This window comes from Urocitellus parryii, chromosome 5, assembly GCF_045843805.1.
Source record: "Urocitellus parryii isolate mUroPar1 chromosome 5, mUroPar1.hap1, whole genome shotgun sequence".
Taxonomy (NCBI): Eukaryota; Metazoa; Chordata; class Mammalia; order Rodentia; family Sciuridae; genus Urocitellus; species Urocitellus parryii.
Window position 1 is genome coordinate 148,095,677 of NC_135535.1, and position 23,425 is coordinate 148,119,101.

Consider the following 23,425-nt stretch of genomic DNA (forward strand, 5'->3'; position numbering starts at 1 on the left):
ATTCTCTATGAAGCTATTTTCCTAATATTGTGACAGATGAATTTCCATGTCCTCCTTTTGGAACTCCTAACAAACACTTGGAGTACTGAGAAGCTATGAGACAGTATTGGTATCAGGAGGTTTTATGAACCTCATAGCTATTTCAGTAGATGTAGTTTGTATCCTTGGTGAAGAACCAAATAGCAATTCATAAAACTTCACTGAAAATGAATGGCAATTTTTGTAATAAAAAAGTAGTGCTATCTGTATTTAAAATAAATCCTAGAATGATAATCACAAAATAGAGATTTTGAGATCCAAAATTGAGGTAAAATGCCATTTGGAAACTATAGTAATGGGGAAAATATGCTTTTAAAAAATCTGTATTACTGATTTGAATGTGAAATCACTGTGGGAAAAATGTGTGGATAATTAGAAAGTATTATAAACATAAATGTAAGAGAAACATAATTCAGAAAGAGGGGCTGAATTACATTACGTTTATAGAAAAGAGGCAATAAAAAGTGATGTGTTGCATAAAAATAAAAGATAGAATGCACCAAGCACTAGATTAAATGAGACCTTAAAGACAGGAAATGTTATGTGATCTGCAGCACAATTTAGTTAAAAGAAAATAAAAGGGAAGCAAGTATGAGAAAGAAGCATGAGATTAAATTTAGAGATTGTTTATTTTTTTTCTTTTTTAAATTTTTATTGGTTGTTCAAAACATTACAAAGCTCTTGACATATTTCATACATTAGATTCAAGTGGGTTATGAACTCCCATTTTTACCCCAATTACAGATTGCAGAATCACATCTGTTACACATCCACATTTTTACATGATGCCATATTAGTGACTGCTGTATTCTGCTACCTTTTCTATCCTCTATTATCCCCCCTCCCCTCCCCTCCCATCTTCTCTCTCTACCCCATCTACTATACAATTCATTTCTCTCCTTGTTTTTTTCCCCATTCCCCTCACAACCTCTTATATGTAATTTTGTGTAACAATGAGGGTCTCCTTCCATTTCCATGCAGTTTCCCTTTTCTCTCCTTTTCCCTCCCACCTCATGTCTCTGTTTAATGTTAGTCTTTTCCTCCTGCTCTTCCTCCCTGCTCTGTTCTTAGTTGCTCTCTTTATATCAAAGAAGACATTTGGCATTTGTTTTTTAGGGATTGGCTAGCTTCACTTAGCATAATCTGCTCTAATGCCGAGATTGTTTATATTCAAGTAACACATCAAAATTAGAAAACTATAGCCTCCTAAAGGAGGATTTACTAAAAATACATGAATACTAATTTTAGCAATTATTGTTTCTTTTTCAAAGGAAAAAACATTAAATATTTCTGGCAGTACTGAAATTCTGAAGGGAATCAGAAAAGTTTTACATAAACTGGGTATGGTGGGTATACCATACCTATAATCTCATGGACTCTGGAGGATGAGACAGTAGGATCACAAATTCAAGGCCAGCCTCCTGAATTTAGCAAGTCCCTCAACAGGTTATGGAAACCCTGCCTCAAAACAAGAATTAAAAATAACTGGGAATATAGTTCTGTTGCAAAGTACCCTGTGGTTCAATCCCTAGTACCAAGAAAAGAAAAAAAGGAAAAATGGAAAGTTATATATTAATTAGACCAAAGGATACAGTAGATTAAAAATTGCCTTTGACTAACATTACCTCATCTTATATTCATTGACTCTATGAAGATAATTCATACTTACTGGATGTCAGTGGCACCTTTCCAAGTTTGTGATGTTCAAATCATCTCCATACTTTTCCAAATGTCCCCTATATGAGTAATAAGATTGAAAATCAGAAAAGGTCTAGACTAACATTTTTTATTACAAACTCATTTAATTAATTCTAGACTTCATGAATTAATGAGTTAAAAACAGTACCTTTTGAAATATGATATGTCAAGAGCTTTGTAATATTTTGAACAACCAATAAAAAAATAAATTAAAAAAACAGTACCTTTTGAAATTATACACTTTGAATATAAGTTACTATTGAGCTGTTCAGTTAGACTACAAGGATATTAAGGTCTAATATTTTATGCTTTATATAATATACCTAAAATGCCCAAATTGTTAATTTAATTGATTTTTACTACCAGCATCTTTTCACCTTTCTAACAGTATTCAAAATAGAAACCCAACACAAAATTAAACTGTAAGAAATCATCATGTAATGAAAAAGTTCATGGACTTAAAGGAAAAAAAGGCATAGATTTGCATTATTTCTTTTAATTACTCTTTCTTTGACTCCAGTCATTTTTTTAGTCTTCCTGAGCTCTACTTTATTTATATGTAGAGAGGAGAATTAAATTATATAAGACAGTTTATAAATATGAGTTCTTGAAACTAGTGTCGAACCATGGAGAAGTTTACATTTGGCTTCTGCTAAATGAGACAGATACAGAAATTTTAGTGAGATCTTCATATAGTTAAATTTACTTGATTTTTATAGGACTTTTATTCTGAGATTTTTCCATATTTAGGGTAAAATATAATTTATTTAATTACATTGTAATTGTGATTATAAGAGCATATGATTTCCTTTTTGCTCTTCATAAAATCAAAAGAATTTTTTAAAAAATTACCAGTCTGTTGAATTAAGAGATTAAGAAATATTGGCTAGATCTCTAAGGCCTTGCTTCCTAGAAGAAAAAAGAATGTCTGAACATAAAAATTATAGCTCTACTATTTACTTTTGTTCAATAATATAATTAGCTGCGTAAGAATAACTTGGCAAATACTACCAGAAATTTTTCAAATTAAAAAAAGGATGAAAAGAAAGTTATATAAAAACTTAGTATTCATAAAATGAAACTTAGAAAACCTTCAGGTAAGATGAACAGGAGTATCATACTACCACCTTCACAAGATCTTGGCAAAAATGAAAATAGAGAAAAACTTTTCTTAACAATGAAAGTTTTATTTTCACCCACATTGTATTTACTGAGAAATGTTATGGAATTTACTCATAGAATCCTATTGTTTAAGAAGTATGTAAAAACTTGCCCCTTCTTCCTCAGAAAACCATTTGTTATTATAGGGAAAATAGTAGAGAAATTCTTGGAAGAATTCTTATAGTAGTACTCTCTGACTTGGTGGAGAGAGGATGGCTAGATAGTAACTTTACTTAGAATTCCCTTTGTTACTACCAGATCAGTAGTTACTGAAAAGTAGGTGTTCTAGGGACCACAATAATCAGAACTCTGCTACCACCTGGTGGGTAAGGAATCTAATCTCTTTATAGACGACTCTGCTGTAGAAGTCAGAAATCGAAGAATCCAAACTTGACTACATATTGTACTGAAGGAGGAACTTAGACCAGATAGATTACTAGCAGAAGAAAACAGGTGCCTAATAGAATGACCAAGAGAAAAAAACTGAATGAGGTTTCTTTGTTGAGATTATCCATAACACTACTTTTTTTGTTTCTCAGACACAAAAATTTCTTAACCAGAAAAAATAAACTTATATAACTACCACCTTCAAATTAAGATATAAGAAAACTTTAAAATCATCCTCTTATAAGAAATGAGATTTAAATAGTATCTATCAGTTGTATGCTAGACCTGAAGAAAGACTTCTTTCTCAAGCCTGAATACAGAAAAACCAAAATGAAGTGTATGAAAAGCTTCTACAAAGAAATGGCTGAAGGAAAATTATTAATGAGAGATGGAAGAATGATACATTTTTAGATTTTTTTATAATAAAACTGTAAATTTTTAAATTCTGATTTGTGTTTTCAGTAAAATTCAATATTGGGTTTAATGAACCAAAACATGAAAGATTAAATAATGAACTTATATATAAAAAGATGTAATTCGGAATGAGAAAGAATATAAGATAATTATTAATGCTATACAAATTTTCAAATTCCATTCATAGCAAAGAGTGGAAACCACACTGAAGGAAAAATGATCAGAGATATGGGGAAACACTTGAAATTTTTTCTCTCAGAATATAAAGGAAAAGACAGATGAAAATAGAAGATGATATATATGGAGGACAAACATTCAATATACTGATACTTATGGACTCAGGAAGGAAGAGATAAGAATAAATTGAACAGAAAAATTATTGTGTAATCAGATCCTAAAAGTGTTACAGAACTCCAGCCTTCTGGGAAACTCAGGCAGCGCAAAATCACTCTCCCCATCAAACCCCATTTCTTGTGATCAAGTCAGAAAGATTTCAAACATGTCACTCAAAGTAACAGGCATGAGTTTATTGAAGGGATAGGAAAAGAGAAAGGGGACACTCCTCTCAGAGAGGAGAGGTATAACATCCCTCTCCTGCACTCCAGTTTTATTGGGGATTCCAGAGAAGTTTCCAAAGAGTCTCACCCAGGTCCACCTCTTGATTTTAGATTGACAGCAAGATGACATCAAACTTTTAAGTCCCCAATGCCATCCAACTCTAGGTCACTTTGGCCCATGCTGAGGAATTCTAATGGAATTCATAGCCATAAATTCTTAAAGATTCCTCCTGTGGTTATGAAGAATTATCCTTATCTCCCTGAATTTCAGGATCTGGTCTGTGAAAATGGTCACAAAAGCTTCTCCCTTCAGGGTAACTTGGGATCCTTTCATCGGACATTATTTTGGACCTGCATTTCTCTTGCCAGTAACAGGTAGTTTGCTGAGGAATGTGACATAACCTGTTCACTTAAGCCAGGCAAGGCTGCAAGTAAATTGCTTCTTGGAAAAGAAAGCATGTGGGGTTCAGCAGAGTGGGCCCATTTTATAGAATTGTTCCCTTAATCTCACGTTGCAGCTATCTGTCCCCTATCAAAGGGATCAATTAAGATTTAGAGCCAAATCAAAATACCAAGCAAAACCTTTACAAATTTACTTGGACAATATGTATAGTCAAGCAGCAAAAAAGGCTCAGCTCTCCCGTGTTCCATTTCTTTACACACAGCCACCCTGGGCAAGAGATGGGCATGGTGGTGGTGATTATATCCCATTATATCCAAGGAGCAGTGGAGAAAAATGCCTCCTGCCTTGGGTGTCCCCATCCCCCATAACAAAGTCTTGGTAGAGGTGCCTGATAAGAAAAAGAGGTACCTGGAATTGGAATGCAAGTATGCTTGTGAGCATGGCTGGTGTGTTGGTGTGTATGTGTGCATGTATGTATGTGTAGCAGAGGTGGAGGGGCTGACTCCTTGACTGTACCAAGTTACTGACTGTACCAAATCTGGTATGGAGGGGATACCTACTACCATGAAGTATGGCAAGGAAAACCTCCTGTCTATGATTAGGTGTGAAAGATTGTATGTAGATTTTTGGAGAAGTCAGACACCTCCTTGAATTGTAAGAATGCTAAAAATAATCTAGTAAAAAACAGGGGGATGAAACAGGTTAAAGTGAAGAAAAAATCATGTTTGTCCCAAACTTCACAACAATCTTCAATGCCAGGGAACAATGTGATAATAAAAGAATGTCTTTGTACTTGAATAACAACTTGGTTAAATGCAGAATTCTCTAGGTATAACATTTTTGCCATGTTGTAATTCAAGTACAAAGACGAAAACACTTTCAGAAACACAAATATTTATAAAATACTGATCTTGAAAAAAAAAGTGATTTGAAAATGTCCTTCAACCAAACTAAAGATTGGAAAGGTAATGTTAAAAGTACTTGTACAAAGTAGCAAAATTATTTAAGTAATGGAGTTCAAAGAATTGGTGTAAATAAGGTTACGAAATGGAATGAAAATATTATAAATTATTTTTCATGGGAAGAAATTATTTTTATAAAAATTTAAAGTATTTTGAATCTAAAATCTTATACTATTAGAAAATCAAAAGTAAAAATATGTCAATTTCTTCTACATATGAAAGTTCAATAGATATTTGTTTCATCTTTGATGCTGAAGAAAAATAACTTCTAGTAGAATACGTAATGCGATTTATATCTTTGAAATTACTAGGGAAAATATATTTGAGAGAAAATACATTCCGTATAGTAAAAGAAACTAAGGAACAACAAAGAAGAATTTATTATACATAAGCTCTCATTGTCAAGAAGAAAACAATTCTAATAATTGGCAAAATTATTTAAATTGTCTAAATACAAAAGTTGTACCTAAAAACATTGCCCCAAAAGATTTTTAAAAAATAAAGTGGAAAATTAACAAAGATATTTCACTACATGTAAATTGAGATAAAGCAGAATATGAAAGTATTTTCAAGTGCAGTCCATGTATTATTACACTTACTGAGTATTCTAAAATAGCCATTTTTTAATTGAAGAAAGCTGTCATCCTCAGGGAAGCTATAACTGTCGTGAAGCTATAACTGTATAACTGTATCTATGCATTATGTTTCCATAGTATGGTATAAAAATAAACAAAATACATGTATTTCACACTATGTTATCAAAATAAATAAAATACAATTTTAAACACATGAAAAGGAATTATGAAACAGTAGTCAAGTTCTTCAAGTAGGCAAAAACAAATAGAACAAGGTTAGAGATGATCTGAATAGTTTTCCTTTTATAGATCATGCATTTTCATGCTTTTGGTTTAAGTTCAAGAACTTTTTGTCTAATCTTAGTAATCCCAGTTCTCAGTGATTTTTTGGCCTTTTTTTTTCTTCTAAAGTTTTATTGTTTTCAGTTTTTCTTCAGTTTGAGCTAACTTTTATGAAGGTGCAAGGTTTAGGTTCAGTGCTTTTTTGCTCTTTTAAGATGAAATAAGAGTTCAACTTTTTTGCCAATTAGAACACATGGATACTTTAAATAACAAAATATAGACTTCAGGTAAAAAAACTGGGTATTATAAAACTGTGGTTGAAAATACACATTGTTGTTAATAATTGTCCACAATTGCACTTCTTGGGATTGACCCAAAGATAAATAATCATATTTATCAAAAATTTACATAGAATAAATGTCCTGTATTGTGATTGATTGATTAGATAGAATACACCAACATTAGAAATACTTGTCATGTAAAAATGTTCGCAATATATTATCACATATAAAAACATTTATAAAATAGTATGCATAAAATGTTATTAGTATATAGTTTACAAGTGATTTTTTATTCTTTGTATTTTTTCCTAAACGTTCCAATAATATTCATTGCTACTAAGAGTATTTTTAATTTAGAGAGTTGTAGAGAATAGTTTCTTTGTGGTTACTAATTTGAATTTTATTACTGTCTGAAGTTTTCTTTCATGAATTTAAAAGTACTGCAGTATTATGTATGAATATACCATGGTGAATCCCACTTCTCTGTATAATGCACCAAAATTAAAAGTGAATTCAAGAGGAAACAAGAGTAGAGGAAAGGGATCTGAGGGAGGAGGAGAGACTGGGGAATAAAATGGAGCAAATTGTTATGTGCATATATGAATATGTCACAGTGAACAACACTATTACATATGATTATAATGCATTAATAAAAGCATTTTTAAGTACTGCAATATTTTAAAGTTATTTTAAGGAAATGGAAGGTATTTTTCCCTCAGCAGACTGTATCTCTGTAAAGGAAGTTATTAAAATAACTTATGTTTAATTATCCCTTAATTTTAAATGCTTATTTTTCATTTAAATGAATTTTTAAAGAATAATAATTACACTTAAGAGTAAATCTTGTATTATATTTTATTTTTGGTATGAAATTTTCTAAAATATGGAAAAAGTGAATAACCACCACTTCTTTGTTGACTGATTTAATTTATACATATCAACCTGCCCATCTAATGATAAATTTAGAAATAATGGAAAGCAGAAAAACTATCTCAACCCTTCAAAATTCATATTATTTACTAATTTTTTAGGTTAAAAACTATTTTTAAGGTTTTCCAAGTTTTTGAAAACAGTAATTTGTTTATTTATCCTCAGACTAAAGACAAAAATGATTGTAAGTGGTATTGAACCAGTTATAGTTAGTACATAGTAAAGTGAAATGGCAAGTCAGAAATCAGTGTGTTCTTTGTCAAACAAATAAGTAAATATATTATGAATCACTTGAACCAGTTTTCATTTTGTTGAAAATAATCATAGATGTCATAAGGGGGAGAATGTAATTAAATATCTGCTGTTGGATTCTATTTAAGTATAGAAATATACATATGCATGTATTTTCTAGATCTTTTAGCTATTGAGAGGCCCTGGAAGCAATGACTGCCATCTCTTCTAAAATGACTCCTAATTCCTAGAGAAATGGTTGATTTCAGCAGAGAAGTACAAAATAAGCTAGAACACCTTGTTAAAGAAAGAAAGTGAAAAGGGCTTGAATAATTGTGGGACCATGCCTAAAGGACATAGAAACCATCTTGAAGGACTTCAGTTGTCTATCTGTAAGGCAAATTGAGTAACAAATAACCATAGTATAACAGATTGTCTTAGGCCACTTGTGCTGAAATAATAAAAATACTTGGGTCTGAGTAATTTATATAATAAAAATTAATTTCTCACAGTTTTCAAAGCAGGAAAGTTCAGAAACAAGGCACTAGTAGCCTCAGTGTACATTAAGAACTAGTTTCTGCTTCAAGATGGTATCTTCAATTCCTGTAGAGGAGATGAGCAGTATATCCTCATGTCAGAAAGTGGAAGGGCAAAGGATGACTGTAATAAAAACAATAGATTATATGTGTTGGTAAGAACCCTTATATACTATGCTAGAGGGAATGTCAAATGGTGCAGCAGTTTTGGAAAACAGTTTTGTCATTTCCTCAGTAAGTTAAACATAGATTATCCATATGATGCAGCAATTCCACTCCTAGGTTATATACCCATGAGAGTTGAAATACATGTACACATAGCAGCCTTATTTATAGCAGCACAAATGTGGAAAAACTCTATGTATGTCAACTGATAATAGATAAATAGCAGGTGGCATATCCATACAATGGAATATATTTAGCAATGAAAACAAATGAGACATGATGTAACAGGGATGATGTAACAGGCCCGTCATAAAGGAGCACATATGGTATTATACTATTTATATGAAATGTACAAGTGAAGACAAGTGATAAAGCAGTGGTTGCTTAAGGCTGAGAGAAAGGGGCATATGTATATGGATAGAGATAATGACTAAGGTATATAGAGTTTCTTGGGGGGGGGGGGTAAAATTTTTTCTATAGTTGATTATGGAGTGGATGCATACCTCTGAATCTACTAAAGGCCACTGAATTGTGTGCTTTAAATGAATGAATGTATGGTATGTGAATTGTATCTTAACACAGCTATTTTTTCATTTGATCATCATTTTTTAAGGTGATTTAAGTTCAGTGAGTAAAGAGCTATATATAAAATATTATTAGTGAAATTTCACAGCATTTTTTATCTCCATTTTCATATTTGCTGCTGTTAAAACTACTTACGAGCCTACTGTGTTGAGGTGGTTATGGGGGTGGCGGTGGTGTCCCAAGATGCAGTTGGCTGCATTGGATGCATTCTTCTATCATGTATAACTAATTAGAAGGATTTTTTTAACTAAAAAAAAAGTTATCACCTGACCCCTCATAACAAATTTCTCCATGTTTTTGAATTTATGTCTACTAGGTTGTAAATTGTAACAGATATAGTTATTAAACAAACAGAAGGCTGGCTTATAATGAGAAGAATGCTGAAGTTTTATAGAAATTCAAATTATCAAACATTTTGAGAAAAAGTCAAAAAGGATGGGGAATTTCAAAGATTTTTTAATAATTTAAGGTTAAAAAGGAAACTTTTTTTAAACTTTATTTCTATGTGATGCTGAGGATCAAACCCAGTGCCTCGCATATGTGAAGCAAGTGCTCTACCACTGAGCTATAGCCCCAGCCCCCAAAGGAACCATTTTTAACTCAATGGGATATTCAACACTGCTCCCCAAAAGTAAAAATTTAGCAGATGTGTTACTGGTGTCCTGAGGTATTTGAAAACAGTTGAAGTTTGTCATGAACATACATCATGCCTTCCCCCAAGGACAATTCTTTCTGTAAATGAAACATGTAAAAGGAACTCTTCCATTCCACATTGTGACTCAAATTCAGATTACTGAAACTTTACAGGAGGAATGCACTCTGTCTCTTCTCTTTCTAATCACACCTAGATCAACCTCAGACTTCACAAGTAAAAATCTTGTGTGACTTTCACATCATTCAACAATCAATACAAATATTTCCAGAACCATCAAATTTTCAGAGTAAACTTTGTACCAGTGAGGTGATGGTATTATTTTCAAAAGATTCTCCTATTCATAATGTATGTTCTTTATTTGCCCATGCATTTATTTTACCAAAAATTATTCAATTTGTTTGCCTAATTACTGCCAAAGTATCTATTTATCTCAGTACAATCAATCCGAAACACTATATAACTACATAAAATTATTTTGATAAACTGTCAATTTCTGACTCTGTTTTGGACTGACAGTGCCCCAGATTTGCCCCAAGTTGATTTTATTTAAACTTTTTAAAATAGTTAATGGACCTCTATTTTACTTATTTATTTATATGTGGTGCTGAGATTCCGAATCCAGTGCCTCACACATGCTAGGCAAGCACTCTACCATTAAGCCACAACCCCAGCCCTACTTTTAAAAATAAAAGTAATAAGCTTTCAAAAAAAGTTACTTATGAAATGCTTAGAAAGAAAAGTTCATGTTTGGTTAGACAGAAGTATATCAAGCCATTGTTCTGTATTCAACATCACTAATCAGAAGTATAGTCACAAATATTAGAATAATTTAGAATGTAAAGTAGAGAAAGGTATTTAGAATTACCCTTAAGATGAAATCTTACTAGGGATACAGATACAGAACTTCATTTGGAATTATATTTGATTGATAGAACTAAGATATTACTGGCTTTTTAAAAATATTAGTATGATGTTAGCTAACTGTTGTTTTATTAGATTTTATAGACAGAATCATTGTTTTCTGTCCCTCATGTCAAAATCTATCAGTTAAAAATTGATTCACATGAGTATGAGGAAGAAGCAAGTTACATGTGAACTCACAGAATTTACTTAAATTATTTACTTCCTCTACCCAAGTAAGAAAGCTGCAATGCAGGTATTTAATCTAATGGTTTTGTTAAGAATTGGGACTATCATAAGTAGCTGAAAGATGAAGATTGTTGATAAAACAAAATCTTTATATTGCCCCCAATGGGATAATATTATTTGAGCAAAGATTTCCACATTTTAATAAAGAGAATAACTTTTCTCAAATCTTAACATTTATAGGAAAAATATATAAAACAAAGCATTCTATTGAATACATATCAATTGTTAAGTTAACTAAGATGATGATGGAAACTTAAATGGGAAAATATATAATATCTTTGATAGAGTTATATACTGAAGTTTTAAGTTAAAATTGATCAAATGGAAGAGCTTTATTTTTTCTCCATATGATCCTAAATAACAATTTTAATTATTTTTTCACAGAGTTGTGAAATTATATGGCTGTAGTATAATACAGATGAGACACAGAAATTTCTACTATTTGAGTCTAGAAAGTTTTACATTAATGTTACTGATGTTTTAAAGATAACTTCAGTTAGAGTAATAGGTTGAAATGTGAGATTTTCAAAATAAGACAAAAATTACTAATGTTTGGGTGTTATTTTATTGCCTTTGACTTTTCTAGCTCTAACAAAAGGATTCCAGTTGGATTTTTTTCTATTCCTTTGATTTTTGAAAAGCTTTAAGCCAGAGCAAATTTGGGTTATCTGTGAGACCAGATGGGGAGGAATATGAAAGGGGAGTTTCTAACAGTTTCATGAAGAGGGAATTTGGAGAAACTTAAAGTGTGAGAGATGTTTTTAAGAGAAGAAAGGAATTTTTCAACTATTGTTTAAGAAATGAAATTGAAGAACTTAGGTTGCTTTGAAATTAGTTTTCAACTGCAATCAGTTTCCTACTGCCATCAGTTTCCTTTGATCATAGTAAAATTTGAGATGAGACAGTGTGGCTCAAATATTTAATACAGTTGGGAATTGTCTAACGTTTTATACCAGTGATTTTCATGGAAGTTGGAGGAGGGAGAACAATTTTATCTGGAAGAGGAAGGTATTGCCGTAAAGTTACTTTTTTTTTCATTGTTGTTACTTTTAATTATTGTTAATTAAAGTTTGATATTTTGTCCTGTTAAAGAACAAATTATTAGCTGATTGATATATGACCTACCATATTTTTATATTATTATCAATTCCTTTTTTCCCCTTTGGGGGCATTGAATATTATATTGGCTTGGGGAAAGAGAATGTGGGAAGAAATGGAGTAGAATTTGATTCCAGTATGTCTTCTTATACATGATATAAACTTGGCAAATCTGAATTTTCTTTTTTTGTCCTGTCATCAGTCTTGTCCTGCTCTGTACTGTCAGCCAAAGTGGTGATAATTTCTTTAAGTACAGAGACAATCTTTAAAGTCTACAATTTCCAGATGTTGGATCAGTTCTTCAAGATTTTAGTGATATCAGTGAACATGGCAATCATCTTTTAGTGTTTTCTTTTGAACCTATCTATTGTTTCAGCACCCAAAAATAAATTTATCAGGATACCACAGGGAAAAGATTCCTAGAGTAATCCTTGACACACAGTAAATTGTAAGTGAATAATCTTCAATATTATTTGTTATATAGTAGAACAAATTACATGCTATTTCTATATAATATCTCCACAATGAAAAGGAGGAACAATTTGTATAGTTTGTTATTGCTACTTCATACAGTTTTATAAAAAATATTTCATTTATTTGACTGGAACCCTTCATTATCAACATCTCTATGAAATCATCTAGCTGAAACACCCAAGACTACTTGAGGGCAGAATTGATCATGTAGGGAAATGGTCTCTTGGGACTTTTCAGAAGAAACCTAATCATTTAAGAGTAATGTTTCATATATTATAAAGATGAAGCATCAATGTTTTTGTTTTTACTCTATGAAGCAGAAATTGAGCAACTAAATTGAAATTGTAGACATGATGAGAATTAAGTCATTTCTGCTTTTTATTCATAATACAACCTTGAAAACATCCTCTATGATCATTATCATTCAAATTATTTCATGAACAAAATGAAATCCCAGATTTAGTAATTAGAGAATTATTTTCAGAAATATGTACATTGCTACAGATTTCATAGCTAGAAAAATCCACTAATTGGATTCTATGCATTTTTTTTGGCAGGTAACAAATCACAAGACAGTGGCATAGCAGAGATGGAAGAGCTTCCTGTACCACATAACATCAAAATAAGCAATATCACATGTGACTCATTCAAGATTTCATGGGAAATGGATTCAAAATCCAAAGACCGAATTACACACTATTTCATTGACCTCAACAAGAAAGAGAACAAGAACTCTAATAAATTTAAACACAAGGTAAAAATCTAACAAGTACTTATTTATCTTAAATGCTTTCTAAGTATGAGGACACTTTAAAAGAAGAATAATGTTCTATTAATGACATATGATATACTTAGCATTGGGAAGAATAAAAATTGTATGTGATTTAAAAACCCTGTACCTCTAATATATTTTGGAAGAAATTGAAGTGCTCTGCTTATTGTTAAATGAATGCAAATACCATATGACCTAAATATTATACTCTTTGATATTTATCCAAAAGAACTGAAATCAGTATACTATGATGATATGGACATTACATCATTTCAGTGTTTGTAGCAGCACAGTTCACACATTATGGAACCACCTAGGAGTCAGCCAACAGATGAATGGATAAAGAAAAAAATAATGTGTGTATACACATACACACTATGTGTGTGTGTGTATGTATGTCTTTATACACACACACACACACACACATAGTGTGAATGTATATACACACATTATTTTATACACACACACACACACACACACACACACACACACAATGGAATTCTACTTAGTCCCAGAGAATGAATTGATGTCATATACTGGTAAAGGTTAGAACTGGAGAATATCATGCTAAGTGAAATAACTCAGAGGCAGAAAGTCAAGGGTGAAGTTTTTTTTTCTCATATGTGGAAGCTAGACCAAAATAAGGGGGGAAAAAATAAAAAGGTGACTGAGGGGTTTCCTTGAAAACAGAAGATAGATCAGTGGAGTAAAGGAAGGAGTTTGAGGGAATGGGAAGAGGGATAGGAAAAGGGTGAAATTAATCTGACCAAACTTTCCTGTGTACATATATGAATATACCACAGAGAATTTCACCTTTGTGTAAAGTATTTTTAAATAGGTAAATTCTTTTGTTAGCTAGGAATTTAAGTTTCTCTTCTCTCTGTTGTTTATAAGTGACTAAACTTACACTTGAATGCCCTTCCCTCCCTCCCACCTTTCTTATTTCCTTCCTTTTTATCCCTTCCCTTCCTTCCCTTCTTTTTTGTTCCTATTCTTCCTTTTTTCCTTTTTAGGATGTTCCAACAAAATTGGTGGCAAAAGCTGTTCCCTTGCCAATGACTGTCCGTGGACACTGGTTTCTGAGCCCAAGAACTGAATATACGGTAGCAGTGCAGACTGCCTCAAAACAAGTTGATGGTGATTATGTTGTATCTGAATGGAGTGAAATTATAGAATTCTGCACAGCAGGTAAGAAAACTAGATACAAATACAAGGAAAACAAAATGTTACTTGTTTCTAGAAAGGTAATTACCAAAAAGTATTTCTTTTTTGTAACTATAAAGTGAATAGGTATTGCATAGGTTAGTTTTTCATTGTCAGTAGCATTGTATAACAGAATGAACAATATTGTATTGATTGGAGGGAACTGAAGTTCTCAGTTCTCAAACTTGAGTGATGTCACCAAATCACTTTTTTGCTGAATATATAGTTTGATATTATTTACAATGAAAGCTTTATAAATAAAAATCCATGCATTTTGATAATATACTCATCATATTTTGAACTTCATTTTCTTCTTTTTATTCTTTGATTTTCACAGATATTGAAGGAAGGAAGACAGAAATATACTTCTCTAATATAGGGGAATAGAGGCAGGTCGCAATAACTGTGCCTAACAGAAATGTTGGATTTTTCACTTGAGTAGTGGAAGAGCTTAAGGAAAAGATAGCTTTAAACTAGTGTCCTGTTTGTGTGTCTTTTCTTTATTAAAAAGTACCTTAATAGCCATTTGGCATTAAGAAATCTGATGTAAGGAATCTGCTTTACTGGGGAGGTTTAATCTAAGACAAAAAGGCACAATCTCTTTTTCCATTGTGTCACACAGTTTGAGTATCCCTGATCTGAAAATCCAAAATCTGAAATCTGGAACATTTTTTAACACTGATGTTTTTGAATTTTTAAGCATTTTAGGCTTGGGGAGTGGGAATGCTCAATCAGTAAAGTATATACAAATATTCCAAAATCCAGAAAACTCTGAAATTTGAAATACTCTGGTGTCAACCATTTTGGATAAGGGATATTCAACTTATAATGCCTGCAGTTTTCTCTATGACAAATTAAACAGTATCAGGTATTTGTCACTAAAAGGAGCTAAAATTTATTTGCTAAAATTCCCATATGACATTAGAGAAAGGTTTGAAATATTGTTTCTTTTTTAGTTTAAGGAAGATCCTTCCAGTTCAGAAATAGCACACATGCACACACATGCAAACAAATGAACACACATGCACATGTATTCATTCTGTTCAACTATATAAGTGCATGTTGTTATTTCTACATGTATGAAGGAAAATTCTTTTTTTTATTTTGTTTTCATTTAGAGTGGAATCTCCCTGTAGCTCATTATGTACATCGCATAATTCTCCTAAAAATTATAGAGAAACTGCCTGCTTTTAAGTGAACCACAACAATTTCTATACATTATTTTGCCTTTTTATTTTTTTGTAAGTAAAATCTAAGAGGAACTTAAGCTGTTCAGAGCTGTAATTTGAGTTTATCAGTTTATTTGGGGACTGTTTCTTATAAACTTTATTTATAACTTGGTCTCTTCTATTTTAAAAAAGCTATTGTGAATAATTGTCATTTAATCTTGACATTAATTCACATATCATTTATTGAGCCCATACTGTGAGCTAGGCACTTTACAAGGTATTGGAAATAAAATATGATACAATCATATAAAATAGAATACCACAGACTAATCTACTTCTAGTATGTAACAGAGATAAAACAATACTCACTATAATAATGTCATTATTGACTATTTAAAACAATATTTATCTCCTATGGATCATTAGTTCTTTGAAGGGAAAAATATATTTTTATCTTTTTAATCTGACTATTTAATTTTGCATAGTGCTTTGTATATAGTACATTTTAATATAAATAAATGCTGGTTGAGCTGGTACAGAGTAAGTAAACAAATTCTGCCATGAGCACTTTAACTAGGTTGGTCTGTTTAGAAACTCTAAGTACCCTTTATAGACCAAAAGTTTCCTTAGTTTCTGCTGCAGGTGTTTGAAGTAATTCTCAATTTTCAAAACAAAAAGTTTATTAAGAAGTATCAAATAATTTTAAGAGTTGTACTAGATTTTCAAGAGTCTTTTGTACTCAAAGACATCTATGAGCCAGAAATGGAGTCTCAAAGTTACTGGCTATATGAACACTGAGCAAAATCATTTAACTTTGATGAGCTTCAATTTTTACATCATTAAAACAGCCATATTTAATCTATCTTATGAACCTCAGAGGTTTAGAAAATAAATTAAGCATTATTTCTACTCTCCAACTTTGCTGATTGCTTGCAGATTATAAATTTCTTTCATTCAGTTTATCAACTGATTGTAGAAAAGTTGCTATAGTGCTGATGGACATTAATTGGGTTATGAAGACTTATATTTGTTTCAGGATATTCAATTTCAAAGAGTAAAAACGTACAAGGATATTCTAAGAAACAATATAAACCATAACAAGGGGATAGAGATGTAGCTCAGTGGTAGAGCACTTGTTTAAAGAAAAATATGCCACACAAGGACAGTGAATGTATGTTTGTTTTTTATGAATTGCAATTACTGTTTACTTAGTTGAATTCCCTAAAGCTCATTATTAATAATCTCTAATTTATTAAGTATGTAGCTGAGACTTTTGGTGCTATATTTTAAATAAAAAGACTTTTTTTTTAATTACAGACTATTCAAAAGTTCATCTAACACAACTGTTGGAGAAGGCTGAAGTGATTGCAGGACGTATGCTTAAATTTTCTGTTTTTTATCGTAACCAGCACAAAGAATATTTTGACTATGTTCGGTAAGAATAAAAATTGGTGTTTTTTAACTAAAAATGATTCAAATTCTAGGCTCATGTTTCCCATTACTCTAGTTTTATAAAATTGGAATTCCAGATCTCTTTTTTAAATAGTTAATTATACTGACTCTTATTTCTCAGAAAAATTAAATGAAAAAAATCATATAATGATTTCCCCCCCCCCACATCACTTAGATTGCTTTCCATGATCATATAACAATTCTGGTCTATTTGACTGGAATGTCTTAAATCTGGTATTTAGATTGATGAGTATTTATTATACATATTCCTGCAAATCCCACTAACTCAAATGTCCTCTTCTTCACACTACCAAATGTTCTTCCCTTTTTGTGGATCTCTTTAAGACATTGAAATGAGAGGATAAGAAAAAAGACTATGTCATGAGTTATTATGATAATTCAGATGGGATTTTCAGACTTTCTCCAGAGTGGAAAGCTCTTAATCATTAGTGCAAATTAATTATTCATGAGAACAATCTCTTTTGTTTACTTTTGAATTGTAGTGATTTCAACTGGATTTTTAAAGATCCCCTATTTCAATCCCTTGAAGCAATTCTCAAGAAGTTAATAGAACTCTATCCCATAGGTAGTTTTAATACTTGCAACATTTTTATATTTGTAGAAGACAATTTCAAGAGCATAAACAGGCAGATATATATCTTAAAGTGAGACTAAGGATTTCAAAATGACAAGTGCTATATTGGTTCTAAAACTTTTATACAGAAATCACTATAATTTTGTCATTTTTAAAAGCCCTGGTCTCGCTTTAGACTTCAAAGGATTCTTAAGTTGACAGGACTATATATGAAAAAATTTAGGAAGCTTTGGCATTCTTTCTGTTTTCTTTATATTTCTGTTTCTCTTAAATCAAGATCATGGTACTAGGTTTATATTCCTGGTATTGTTGATGTCAATTTTAGATGGCCACTGGAGGTCAGTGTTTCTCTACAATTTTATTTGTCCTTCAGATGGGAACTGGCCTTCCATACTTGCTTCATCTGTTTTCAAAAATTCTCCCAAGAAGTAAAAGGGATAAGTAGCATATGGAAAATGCATAAAGTTGATGTACACATGGCATGTTATGATTCCAAATTGTAACATGAAAGATGTGTTTATTACGAAGAAAATTTGCCTTTGATGGATTTCCTGTAATGATAGTAGTAAAATCCATGTAAATTATATTTTCAAGCAGTACATATAAATAAGTATACTTTGTGAAGGAATTGATAGAATCTTTCAACATTGTTTCTTAATGATGGTTTATTAAAAAACCTTTATCTCGGCAGATCTTGGTATTCGTCTTATGCTATGAATTTTAGTTAGGACACGTCTTCTTAGTTAGAGTCCATTTAAAATGTCATGATCTTATTCAGATGCTTAAATATGATGGAACCTTTCAATTACCTGATAAACTTTCCAAATCATTATTTTTGGGAAAAAAACGTAGATAATGTCTGATTTAAACTATAAGGATTGAACTCATTTTGATCTCTTCTTGAAAAGAATTTCAAAGTGAATATTGTTTTCCCTTACTTTAAATGAAAAATAAGACTTTACCTCTTACTGCTTTTTATTTTCTATAGCTTAATTGTCCTTAATTTCCTTACTGTATCTGAAATTTTATCTTCAAGAATTCAATAAGATCAGTAGGTATGTGTAGGAATTCTTATATTTTTGGTGTCAGATTTCGTATAACCTTAAAGTTGAGGCTCTGTCATTAATAGTAGGTCTCATTCCCTAACTTGAATTCCTATTTATATATTTTCTGCTGTTCTTATTTCATATAGTTGCACTTGTGGCTCTTTACGAAGGGCATATGAATTTTATTAATGAAAATGAAACAAAGGTAACAAATTTTGATCAGAGGCAAAATGAAAAAGACACACATTTCCATATTCTTTTTACTAAGGACAACTACAAATTTTTGGCATTATATATAAAAGAAATATTAAATTTTGCAAAGTAAAAAGAAGAAGGTAGACCAACCAGGTATTCTGGAACTGGAGAAACAACACAGGGATGAGTTAACTATGTTTTCTTTACTTTTTTTTTTTTTGTCACATGTAAAATCAAGTTTTTAATTCACTTTCACATGTTAATTCTATGATGCTTTTTATGTAGATGTGTTTTTTTATTTGTTCTAATTAGTTATACTTGACAGTAGAATGTATTTCAACACATCATGCATAAATGGAGCATAATTTTTCATTCTTCTGGTTGTGTATGATGTAGAATTATACTGGTCATGTAATCATATATGTACATAGGATAATAATGTCCAATTCATTCTGCTACCCTTCCTTCCCCCATACCCACTCACCTCCCTTCATTCCCCTCTGTCTAATCCAAAGTACCTCTATCCACCCACCCCCTTACTGTGAATTAGCATCCACATATCAGAAAACATTGGACTTTTGGTTCATTGGGAATGACTTGTTTTGCTGAGCATGATATTCTCTAGCTCCATCCACTAACAGGCAAATGGATAGCGCTACAGAATTTCATTCTTCTCTAAGGCTGAGTAATATTCCATTGTGAATATATACCACCTTTGTCTAATATGGGATTAACTTTTATTTATGTGGATTTATTGATCTACATGTCTGTTTTGGTGCCAATACTATGCTGTTTTTGCTACTATGGCTCTGTAGTATAATTTAAGTCTGGAATGTATACCACATTTTCTTTATCCCTTCATAAATTGAAGGGCTCCTAGGTTGGTTCACAGTTTAGCTATTGTGAATTGAGCTGCTATAAACATTGATGTGGCTGTGTCACTGTAGTATGCTGATCTTAAGTCCTTTGGGTATAAACAGAGCTGGGGGTGGGGGCTGGGATGTGGCTCAGTGGTAGAGGGCTCACCTTGCACATGCGAGACCCTGGGTTCCATCCTCAGCACCACATAAAAATAAATAAGTGAAATAAAGATATTGTGTTCAACTACAACTAAAAAAGAAATATTAAACAAAACAGCAGGGTGGATAACTGGGTCAAATGGTGGTTCCATTTCAAATTTTCTGAGAAATCTTCATACTGCTTTATACAGTGGTTATACCAATTTGCAGTCCCAACGGAAATGTATGAGTGTACCTTTTTTCCTACATCCTTGCCAACATTTATTGTTGCTTGTATACATGGCAGTTGCCATTCTGACTGGAGTGAAATGAAATCTCAGTGTAGTTTTGATTTGCATTTCTTTTAACTACTAGAAATGATGAACATTTTTTCATATATTTGTTGATTGATTGTATTTCTTCTTCTGGGAAGTATCTTTTTAGTTCCTTAGCCAATTTATTGATTGGGTTATTTGTTTTTTTGGTGTTAAGTTTTTTGAATTCATTACATATCCTGAAGATAAGTGCTGTATCTGAGGTACATGTGGTAAAGTTTTTTCTCCCATTCTTTAGTTCCTCTCTTCATATTCTTGATTGTTTCCTTTGCTGTGAAGAAGCTTTTTAATTTGAATCCATCCCATTTATTGATTCTTGATTTTACTTCTTGTGCTTCGGGAATCTTGTTAAGGAAGTCAGTTCCCAGGACGACATGGTAAAGATTTGGGCCCACTTTTTCTTCTATTAGGTACAAGGTTCTCTGTTGTAGTGCCTAGGTCTGTGATCTACTTAGAGTTGAGTTTTGTGCAGGGTGAGAGATAGGGATCTAATTTCATTTTGCTGGATTTCCAGTTTTCCCAGAACCATTTGTTGAAGAAGCTATCTTTTCTCAATGTATGTTTTTGGCTCCTTTGTCTAATATGAGATAACTGTATTTATGTGGATTTGTCTCTATTTCTTCTATTCTGTACCATTTGTCTACATGTCTGTTTTGGTGCTAATACCATGCCATTTTTGCTACTATGGCTTTATACTTTAAGTCTGGCATCATGATGCCTACTGCTTCATTTTTCTTGCTAAGAATTGCTTTGGCTATCCTGGGTCTCTTATTTTTCCAAATGAATTTCATGATTGATTTTTCTATTTCTATTTCTATGAAGAATGTCTTTGGGATTTTAATAGGAATTGCATTAAATCTGTATAGCATTCTTGGTAGTATGACCATTTTCACAATGTTAATTCTGCCTATCCAAGACCTTGGAGATCTTTCTGTCTTTTCTTCCGTTTTTTTTTAAGTATCTTTCACCTCTTTTGTTAGATTGATTCCCAATTATTTTATTTTTTTAGGCTATTATGAATGGGGTAGATTTTCTAATTTGTCTTTTAGTGGATTTATCACTTATGCATTTTATTTATGGGTGTTAATTTTTTTTGTTGTTGTTCTGAGGGTTGAACTCATGGGCACTTGACCACTGAGCCACATCTTCAGCTCTATTTTGTATTTTATTTAGAGACATGGTCTCACTGAGTTGCTTACTTTTGCTTACCTCACTTTTGCTGAGGCTGGCTTTGAACTCTTGATCCTCCTGCCTCAGCCTCCCAAGCTGCCAAAATTACAAGTGTGCTCCATCATGCCCAGATATGGGTGTTAATTTTATATCCTGCTCCTTTGCTGAATTCATTCATTAGTTTTAGAAGTTTTCTGGTGAAAATTTTTGAGTCTTCTAAATATAGAATCATGTTGTGGGCAAAGAGTGATAGTTTGAGTTCTTCTTTTTCTGTTTTTATTTCTTTAATTTCTTTCTTCTCATCGCTCTGGCTAGAGTTTCAAGGATGATGATGAAAAAAGTGGTGAAAGAGGGCATCCTTGTCTTGTTCTAGTTCTTAAAGGGAATGCTTTCAATTTTTCACCATTTAGAATGATGTTGGCCTTGGGTTTAGCATATGTGACTTTTACAATAGATTTTCTCGTGTTTAGATCATGAAGCACTGCTACATTTCATCAAATGGTTTTTCTCTATCTGTTGAGATGATCATATGGCTCTTGTTTTTAAGTCTATTGATGTTATGAATTATGTTTATTGATTTCCATGTGTTGAACAAACCTTGCATCTTTGGGATGAACCCCACTTGATCATGATGGCACTATCTTTTTGATATGTTTTTGTATTCTATTTGCCAGAACATTATGGACATGTGAAACTATAGCAGATCTAGTATTCATGTTTTTAGTATCAAGGAAAGAAAGAAAATGGGACTAAAAAGTATGCATTGATGTATCTGGAATATCCCTCAAATTTAGCAAACAACCTAAACCTACAGATTCAAACTGAGAAAACCTCAATTTAGATAAATCCAAACAAACCCATGCCAAGACATATCAGAATCACCTGAAAACTGAAGAAAAAGAAAAAAATCTTCAAAGTGGTAAGAGGGGGAAAAAAAGCACCTTATCTGTAGGGAAAAGAATAGTTGGACTGATACCATTACCAGAAACCATTAAAGTCAGAAGTGGCACAGTATTTTCAAGTAACCAAGAATCCTATTTGAAAAAAATCTATAAGAATAATGGGGAATAAAGACATACTTAGATGAAGAAAAACTAAGAGAATTTGTTGCCAGAACACTTAACCTAAAGAATGGTAAGAGGGAGTTGCTAAGACAGGAACAAAATAATTAAAGAAGAAATCTTAGAACATCAGAAGAAAGAAAGAACAACAGAGTGAAACATAGGCTCCATGCTGTCACAATGCATGTATTTCTTATGCCTCCTTGTTTTCCTGTCCACGAGTCTTGGTCTTTTCTTGAATCTTCATTTTTTAATAAGTTCCCTAGGTAGTTTTCAGGTGATGGAATTTAAGACCATTCCTATTCTAAAGTCATTGGCAGATCCTGAGCATACCTCACTGGCTCACAAACTCTTTAAGAAGCATGGTGATTAGGGAAATCTTTCTTTGCTTCATTGGTAGCTTGAACTTTTCATTTCAAGTCATACTGGTAGGAACAGCAAGAAAAATACATGCTCAAAGAATTCTGGGGGAAATTTAACAAAACCACCACTCACAAAGGTTAAGCAACTAATAAGGCATAATAAAGCAACCAGAAACAATCAGAAGTTAAGACCATTCTTAGAAACAGAATGAGTAGGGAATCAATCCAGCAAGAGTAGTAGTGGACAGAGAGATGTAGTTCTAGAAGAACCCCACCAAGCCAGAACCACAAGGCCCCGAAACATGAAGTAAGAGAGACATCGAAGGATTTACCTCCTTATATACCAGATCTTCTTGTATTTCCCATTGGTATAACTGAAATGGAGAGACCAAAGGACAAAGAATTGGATGATAGACTCTTCAGGCCACAGTGGTAGGTAAAAGAGGTGAAGAATACATCTGGGAATGAGGTAAAATAACCATGAG

General features: G+C 32.1%; 1 protein-coding gene across 1 annotated transcript in view; it reads left to right on the top strand.

The window, feature by feature from the left end:
- Phyhipl (phytanoyl-CoA 2-hydroxylase interacting protein like) overlaps positions 1–23,425 on the top strand; it is a 54,725-nt gene that overhangs the window by 24,320 nt on the left and 6,980 nt on the right. The window contains exons 2-4 of the mRNA XM_026409051.2: positions 13,140–13,336; positions 14,368–14,542; positions 17,044–17,161. Coding sequence (XP_026264836.1) covers positions 13,140–13,336; positions 14,368–14,542; positions 17,044–17,161 — 490 coding nt within the window. The remainder of the gene's footprint in view (positions 1–13,139; positions 13,337–14,367; positions 14,543–17,043; positions 17,162–23,425) is intronic.